This window comes from Triturus cristatus, chromosome 4_1 (genome assembly GCF_964204655.1).
Source record: "Triturus cristatus chromosome 4_1, aTriCri1.1, whole genome shotgun sequence".
Lineage (NCBI taxonomy): Eukaryota > Metazoa > Chordata > Amphibia > Caudata > Salamandridae > Triturus > Triturus cristatus.
Window position 1 is genome coordinate 264,462,753 of NC_140585.1, and position 9,084 is coordinate 264,471,836.

A 9,084-nucleotide genomic window follows, 5' to 3' on the forward strand; every position below is an offset into this window, starting at 1 on the left:
CACTACAACCTCCCCCCCCCCCCCCCCCCCACTATAAACCCCAAGAGCTGCCTCCAACGCAACATACTGCATGGGTGACCTGCTCCAGGTGCAAACCAAATCCCGTCTGGTCGAAAACAAGAGCACATCTGGGTCAATCCACATTTAGAGAACATAAGGCTCACGTTGCGAGCACTGCAGACTAATTACAGACAGGGTACCAGCAACATATGGCGGCCCAAGCAAGTACCCAGACGTTGGGGGGTGTTGTCAAAAATCAATACCATACTGGGAACTGAAAGAGCTCAGAGGGTTAGTGTGCCTGCTTAGACGTTTGGAGGCAGGTTGACTGGTCAAAATCAGCATGTCAGTGTCAGTCTCTCATCCTTCTGAGAGCAACAGAACGAGTGCTTCCACTACAAGTAATAGTAAACAATCGTTATAGTGCCTGTTGTGAAACATTTGGCTTTCTCACGGTACTACTGCAACATAAATGAACACGTTGGCATTGTGTTTGTTATTAAATAAAAACTCACTGTGTGGTAAAGCAGGGAGTCGGGTTCCGAAGCCAGCTCACTCAGCTTTCTGTCCCAATGCATCATCGGGTCACCACTCTCCAGCACCTCCATCATTAGGGTGTCCCTGGTATCCCTGTAGTTACACTATGAGAAACCTCGTTCTGTCTTGAAAATGGGATTCTGAATTTCTCGCTACCGTACTGGCTCCGGCAAAGAGGGTGTCTGGGGCTGGTGCTCTCCAGGAATGGGGACTGCGTATGGCACTGTATGTGAAATCTCCCGTAATGACTCCAGACAGCAGGTTTGTAGCTTCTTCCACAAGACAATGCTGTGACGTTCGCCGGAATCAGTAACAGAAGTTCGGCACAGCCTTCGTCACATGAACGGACAGGACTTTAACTGATCTCATCGGCATCCAACATGCAAGTGAACTCTGACGGCTCTGTGGTAAAAGCCCCCACCTCACCTGGCCACGCCCCTAATTCTGAGCATAGCCAATGAATGCAGAGGCGGACGCTTCTCCGGGTCATCATAAACGTCGCTCGAGAAATTATACAGCTTGCCCTGAGGAATGTAGGCGGAACTACGGCTGATTGGCGCACGCGCCCTGCCAATGAGTGCGAAAGGTCACCAAAATAAACGGACAGAACTGTATTTACTTTGAGCGATGTGCACGACAGCCAACGGCTTTCAGAGAAGGCCGGGCGCCCAATAGAATAGCGACAAGAAGTCCAGAAAGAGGAAGAAAACATTCCAAAGGCCCGCCTGTCGTTTTTGACAGACCAAAATCAAAACATTGCATGGCATGCTGGGAGAAAAAGTCTTTCAGTGTCTTTTTGGCTTATGCAATTCTGATTTCTAGCCTCGAAGGCACAGGAAATCCTGATATTTTTTGGTGGCTAGGCTGATGCAAACATTTGCGAGGCAGCACCTTAACGTAACTGTTATTATTTTAAACAGTTTAGTTACATTCGCCTTTAGAATAGCTGTGCAAAATAAATCAAATAATTGTATAACAAAAGTTTACAAAATATCATCTAAAAAAATCTAACACTGTAAAATAACCTATATTATTTGTAAAAAGACGCAATAATGAAACCGTAATAGAGGAAATTGAAGGCGTTACAAATAAATCAAGCATGTAACCCTTTAAAGGCCAGCCATAAGTCATTATACTTTTCCAAATGTGCCAGTTTATATTATCTTTTTCAAATTTTGATTGCACGGTCAAGACTACACCCAAACGGTCCAGCATGTGCATTGCATTGGTTTTCCAAACTTCCTGTACTTCATTTATTGATTCTAAAAGCAGCAAAAAACATTCTTACCTTAATGCAAAAATATAATCCCACAACACTACGGGAATTGGGAAAATCCTTACACACAGCAACAGGTCAAATGACACTGCAGTTTCCCAAACTGCGGGTCTTGACCCACTGATAGCTATGAGACGATTTTTGGTGGGTCACAATTGTTCAATCAATAAATAAATAAAAATGCCTTTAAATTCTGCATCTTGTCACTTTTGCTGCGCATCAAAGACAGAGGTCATGTGTCTGCCTATGTCTTATGACAAACAGCTTTAAAAACAATTTAACATGAGGATTGGTGTTTACAAACTCCTCTCACTTTGCAGTCAGAGAAAGTAAAGAGAATTATATGACAGTCTTGCTGGGATACAGGTGTTTGAAAGGAAAGGCTGTAGGATGTCATTTGTAACATGTAAACACCTCCAAAAGTACCTGTACACATTTAGCAGTTTGAAAAGCAAAAACGGAAGCCTATTATTTGTAATTCTGAAGTTTGATGGAAACAAAGATTTTAATAGGATCAAAACAAATCAAGACACTACTTGGTGGTGCACAAATGATAAATATTCACTGATACCTGATTTCCACACATTATCATTTGTGTGCAATATAGTTTTATCAGTAAAAATGTATGTCTGCATATTTAGTAAAAAACAAAGGAAATGATGGACGGAGTGTTGAACATTGCAAGCACTCACCCCCAGTCAACTGATCTGGGTTTAATCCATCACCGTTCTTTAGCCCACTCTGCCACCCCAGTTCAGACATGGCCATTTGCAAATCAGTCTGACCCTGTGCCTCATGGGAACAGTCCAGCCCGAACTGCCAAGCCATGTCTTCCCTGGACCGGAAACAAGCTTCCTAGGACCGGTTTCTGGCATTTCAGCCGTCTTCAGCCAGGCTTGCTTGAATCCAGTGGCAAAGTGAGCAAGGGACTCACGTCTGAGCATACCCTGCCAACTTATGGCGAACAAAGCAAAAACCAAAGGAAATGATGGCCGGAGTGTTGAACATTGCAAGCACTCACCCCCAGTCAACTGATCTGGGTTTAATCCATCACCGTTCTTTAGCCCACTCTGCCACCCCAGTTCAGACATGGCCATATGCAAATCAGTCTGACCCTGTGCCTCATGGGAACAGTCCAGCCCGAACTGCCAAGCCATGTCTTCCCTGGACCGGAAACAAGCTTCCTAGGACCGGTTTCTGGCATTTCAGCCGTCTTCAGCCAGGCTTGCTTGAATCCAGTGGCAAAGTGAGCAAGGGACTCACGTCTGAGCATACCCTGCCAACTTATGGCGAACAAAGCAAAAACCAAAGGAAATGATGGACGGAGTGTTGAACATTGCAAGCACTCACCCCCAGTCAACTGATCTGGGTTTAATCCATCACCGTTCTTTAGCCCACTCTGCCACCCCAGTTCAGACATGGCCAAGCCATGTTCAGGGAAGACATGGCTTGGCAGTTCGGGCTGGACTGTTCCCATGAGGCACAGGGTCAGACTGATTTGCATATGGCCATGTCTAAACTGGGGTGGCAGAGTGGGCTAAAGAACGGTGATGGATTAAACCCAGATCAGTTGACTGGGGGTGAGTGCTTGCAATGTTCAACACTCCGTCCATCATTTCCTTTGGTTTTTGCTTTGTTCGCCATAAGTTGGCAGGGTATGCTCAGACGTGAGTCCCTTGCTCACTTTGCCACTGAATTCAAGCAAGCCTGGCTGAAGACGGCTGAAATGCCAGAAACCGGTCCTAGGAAGCTTGTTTCCGGTCCAGGGAAGACATGGCTTGGCAGTTCGGGCTGGACTGTTCCCATGAGGCACAGGGTCAGACTGATTTGCATATGGCCATGTCTAAACTGGGGTGGCAGAGTGGGCTAAAGAACGGTGATGGATTAAACCCAGATCAGTTGACTGGGGGTGAGTGCTTGCAATGTTCAACACTCCGTCCATCATTTCCTTTGGTTTTTGCATATTTAGTAGCCATTTCAATGGAAAATGTGCTGTCTGGAATTCTTTCTTTATAATCTTTATTTCGGTCACTACGGACCATAAAAGAATACAACAAAATTGCATAAAAAATTTCACACTAAAAAACATTTGAATAAGATAAAAAACATGAAAACAGTCATATTTAAAAAACATTCAAATGATCACGTGCTCGTATTAGACTTGATATGACAATTTCTGGCAAACCACATTGTTGTTAGAAATTTAGCAACTGCAAATACAATAGGAGCAGATAAGTCTGTCTTTAAAATTCTGTATGCGGGAAGGTAATTCCTAAAACCTAAATTTTTCAGTAGTGGTATAAGCCAATACTTCCGAGATCTGTTATATGCTGAACAGAAAAATATAATGTGCAGGTCATTCTCACGCAGATTTGCACATGCTGGACATTGAGCCGTGGTGTAAATTTTAGCCCAGTGTTCAGTATGTGCCCTCAAGGGAAGGGTACCGTATCGCCACTGCATGTGTAGTTTCCTTGTTATTGGGGGGCCAACGTCATCTAAAACGGGCTCTAAACTATACAGATCTTTTATAGCAAGGAAGTGGTTGGATAGGGATCCCTCGCGTGTAGTCTCCAATGTAACACGTAACTTGTACTCAAAATAGGCGTTTGCTAAAAGTTTACGTGGAGTCCTACAACATACATTCTCCGGGTTGAGCCACAGATCCGGTCTTCCCAAAGTTTCAAAAGTATGCTTGACATATTTTAACCACGGTATCTCTGTCACTTTTGAGAGGCGCAAAATCTCAGCGAGTTCAGCCCTATAGTTTGATAATTCCGGCGAACTCCAGATCCTGCGCCAAAAGGTCAAGGGTTTAAGTCCCAACTCCTCCGTAATTGGTCTTAAGCACAAGTCAAGTCTTAAAGGGATAAGTGGGGTGCTAGATGGTAGTGCTGCCAGTTGTCTTATAAAGTTGTTCTCAATTATCAATAATTTCTGGTCAGCTGTATACCCCCATATCTCACCCCCATATGAAACTGCCCCTCTAGCCTGTGTTTTATAAATTTGGAGGGGTGGGCCCAGTGGTTTATAGGTTGACATGGATAATGTCCTAGATATACCACCCGTTAGCTGCGCCAGTTTTAAGTGTACCTTAGTTCTGTGCGAGTCCCAGGTCATAGTTTGATTGAGCGTTATCCCCAAATAATCAAACGTAAAGACCTGCTCTAGTCTAACAGACCCTATCATGGGATTTGGGCGAGTGACGGGTTGAAAATCATGTACTTCGTTTTGGACGCATTGATTTCCATACCACGCTCACTGCAAAAATTTGAGAACCCGTCCAACACCCGTTGTATGCCCATAGGGGATTTGGAAAGCAGCAGGGTGTCATCTGCAAACATGATTGCAGGCACCCTGCTGCCGTTGAGCTTGGGGGCATCGATATTATTCATCCCGGATAGATGTTTAATAACCCCATCCACAAAGAGGCAGAACAGGGTTGGTGCGAGCACACAGCCCTGTCTGACCCCCGTGTGTACGGGGAAACCATCCGATAGGGCTCCCCCTCTGCCACACCTCACCCTCGCAAAATTGCCGTGGTGTAATCTAATCAACATTGATAAAATGTCAGCAGGGAGTCCTAAGTCGTTTAAAACAACCCAGAGTTTATCCCTGGATACCAAGTCGAACGCCGCACGTAAATCCACGAAGACCGTGTACAGGGTGCCACCCTCAATTACCACGGTCTTCCAGTATAAAAGATTGAGGCGAAAGATCTGGTCTGTGGTTGAGACACCCTCTCTGAACCCAGCTTGATCGGGGCTCAGTATATCCCGTTCCTCGATCCAATTTTGGAGGCGGTTAAGTATCAGTCTACCGAAGAGCTTTTGCGGAACGTCGAGCTTTTGCGGAATGTCTGTAATTGACAGTGAGCTACCGCACAATGCTTTAGCTACATTAATAAAATCACCCGCCTCATGTCCATTAAAGCTTAATGCGTAGCAAAAGTTTGCCAAAGTGGGTCCTGGTTCTAAAAAGTTTGGGAACCACTGAATTACGGCATTAGACAGAGTCTGCAGCACTTGCCAAAGGGAACAGCATTTCTCACCTGTGGCTAATCTCAGCCGTCTTTCCTACATGTCAGTATTTATTTATTGTAAATGTATTTATATAGCACTTACGACCCGCTGACGAGGCTTTGAAGCACTTTTTTGGACAGTAGCACGCTACTCTGGTAACTAAGATTAGTAGTTAGTAGGTTTGTACAATTATTTTTCTTGTGCATTAGATGTGTTAGGTTTGTATTTTTGATTTCGTGTGTGTTTAGTAGAGTTTGGAGTAGGGATAGAATAATTGGGATGGATTTGAAAAGGGGGAGTTTGGAGAAGGGATAGAATGATAGGAATGGAATTAAAAAGGGGAAGGATTAAGTTGTTGTTGTATGTAAATCATAGCTGTGTGTGCTTGTTAGTTAGGTGTCATGGCTTAAAAGGAGTGGTGAAAGTTTGAGACGGATGTTACGGAATTCATAGTAGTAAGAAAGGTTTGGGATGAGTCCGAGAGCTGAGGGGTGGGAAGGAGGGAAGGAGGGAAGGAGGGAAGGGATTTTTTGTCTATTTCTTTTATAGGAACCTCCATTCTGACACACTCACACAATAGAGCCACAATCTCTTTCATTGCTGACCACAACATCTGTACAAACCAAATCAGACCACAGTCTATGATTAAAATGTACATACCATTTTGGAAAAGTCATATTTGAAAAGAGCTGCAATGGCATAACAATATCAGACACATTACTTTACAAACAACATCATGTGAAAATAACCTCCTGGAGTTTCAAGTATTCTTTTTCCTTGAAACTCTGAAAATGCACTTATTAGCTGTTAACTGATTAAGCAAATCATCCAGTGTCTGCAAACGTTAACGCATTTATAGGGGATTTAATTGGAAGATCATCTGATTAATCTACAAAGATACTACCCATGGAAGCCATTGGTTTAGGAAACATCCTCTCAGTAAGAATGACTGTGATCCTGCAGGACAGACTAAAATGTACCAGTCAAATGAAGATTACTAATTATTACATGGAAGGAAGCACCAGAGTGTGAAAAGTGAGAGTAGTGTGCTTCTGCGGCCTCCCAAAGAACAAAAGAAGAGTGTTCGTGTTACGAAAAACAAGGCAGCATTGAGGTGTTACCCCATCACCATTTGTGGATGGAGTAGAAAATGGACACCAAATTGTGCATGCCATTTTCTATTTTTATAGCAGTTTGAATGCCTACTCTAAGTGTCAGCTGGTGTACAAGAAAATTCACAATATGTGCCTCTACGCAGTGCTAGCTCTCCAAATGTTTTCTTGGTTTTCCAGATACTGCAAAGGTCACCAGGTCAATTGTCAGGTATGCCTGATCAAAACTCAGTCAGTTTGTAAATACATTAACCCACCCTCACCAACCTAATTACATAAATCTGACAAGAACACATAGTCGCCTGGAACACAAACCCTTTGTGGGATTGACAGCAACATCTCTCGACCATGAAAAGCCCAGCAAGAGAACGAGGAGACTCTTGGAATAAACTTCAGCAACGTTTGCAATTTTGTTATTTCCTAATAGAGTTTTTAAAAAACATTTTTATTGGCATTTTCTGTAATTTAGTACATCCCATCAGTTTTGGTGGCATTGACATAAAAAGATATATCACATACATGTTACTCCTTGACATGAGGCCGAATATCTGCGTTGTCTATAGCCTCTCGTACAGTCTCAGATTGGTGATAGTTCTAAGGAGCAAGTAGGGAGGTAGAATCAGCATTCATGGAAGGCTGCCCATGTTGTGTGTTGGGATGTGAGACGTGCTCTCTCTGTTAGCACAATATCGTAAAGGTTGTTATGTGCCAGTATTAACATGAACTTAAACAAACCCGGGAGACAGAACTGAGATACACTGTGTCTTGTATTGCTCCATTTGGTGATAGCCACCTGATTGTTGCAGTATGATATGGTGGCTAGGTAGGCATGCGCAGGTGAGAGGGGGGGAGTGTCAGGGTCGCCCTTGTGCGGAGTGCAGCTATGGCCCGCTCATGGCTGCCAGTTGTGACCCGCCGGGCATCTGGCCACTCTGAGAGGTACCTTGAGCTGCCACAGGGGTCATGTGTGCCCTGGGAGAGCTGGTAGTTTGAGACTCCGTCGTCACCGGAGTTTCCTGTGTAAAGGAATGGAGCATCATAGCCCATGGCATGGAAATTGGATGCTTGCGAGTTCCCTTAACCTCCTCTGTACGTAGCACTTCCTGACAGCTCCCACCCATGTCGCCAAAGCGGGGGCCCCCGGTGCTTTCCAATGCATCGTTATGCATCTCTTAGCTAGTAGGAGCACCAAGGACGCAAAGCACATTTCCACCTTCATGTTTTTACAGCGTTTGCAGATTCCAAGGGCACTAGCCTCCCATGTGTACAGGTCTGGGATTCCCGTGACTGCCCTGAGAGTGGTGTGAACTGTGTCCCAGTAGCTACGGAGCGTTGGACAATCCCATAGCATGTGCTGAAATGAGGCATTGGGCTCTGGACATCTGGCGCAGGTGAAGGAGCTATCGGGAAAGTACCTCTGCAGCTTTTCGGGAGTAAGGTATGCCCGATGCAATATGTGCAACTGTATGTTTTTAAAGCGATAGTTAAGGGACACTTTTTTTGTAAATTCCAGGGCATGAACCCATTCCTTTTCATGAAGCGGCCTGCGGAAGTCCATTTCCCATTTCTCCAGGGGTGCAAGGGTGGGTTGCTTAAGGGTCCGTATGGCTTTATATATCCAAGTAACTAAATGGCGCCCGGGGCCCATCATTTCCTAATACAGTTGCAGTGTCTAAACCGCACAGCCTAGAAATACAGACAGACAAATAAGAAAAGTGGGGAGTGCAAAGGCTTGTCCTGCACATGTTTATAATACTGTTGCTTGTACACAGGGGAGTAAAGCTTTACACGTGATCCTGGGACGGAGTCCTCTGATCTGAATGCCAAAATGTACTGCTGTCTGGATCCCTAATGCTGACTTTTTTTTTGTCTTAGGCAAACATGGATAATGCGTATGCGCCATGACATTGGCCTGTCCCACAGATTGTGGTCATGTTGAACCGGGAGGGGCTCAAAGCGCTACCATCACACTGGTGGAAGGCTACCACCTTCACCAGGAGTTAAGCAGCACAAACACCGTGGTGGTAGCATAACATTTAGTGATCAGTTGTAGTCAACAGTACCATTTTACCCTGTGTCACTGGAGTGAGGCCTACAGGCTCACTCACCTTCTTAAAAGTTCTGCTGCTCTGTGCTT

The 9,084-nt window shown here is 44.7% G+C and overlaps 1 protein-coding gene across 3 annotated transcripts in view; it reads right to left on the reverse strand.

Annotated features, from left to right (window-relative positions):
• Positions 1–969, reverse strand: part of CREB3L2 (cAMP responsive element binding protein 3 like 2) — a 288,341-nt gene extending 287,372 nt beyond the window's left edge. For 2 of the 3 annotated variants that reach the window (XM_085652011.1, XM_085652010.1), the window contains exon 1: positions 516–969. In XM_085652011.1, the coding sequence (XP_085508137.1) occupies positions 516–611 (96 nt within the window). In that variant the 5' untranslated portion in view covers positions 612–969. The remainder of the gene's footprint in view (positions 1–515) is intronic. The other variant, XM_085652012.1, reaches the window with a different exon arrangement.
• Positions 970–9,084: the final 8,115 nt, after the last annotated feature.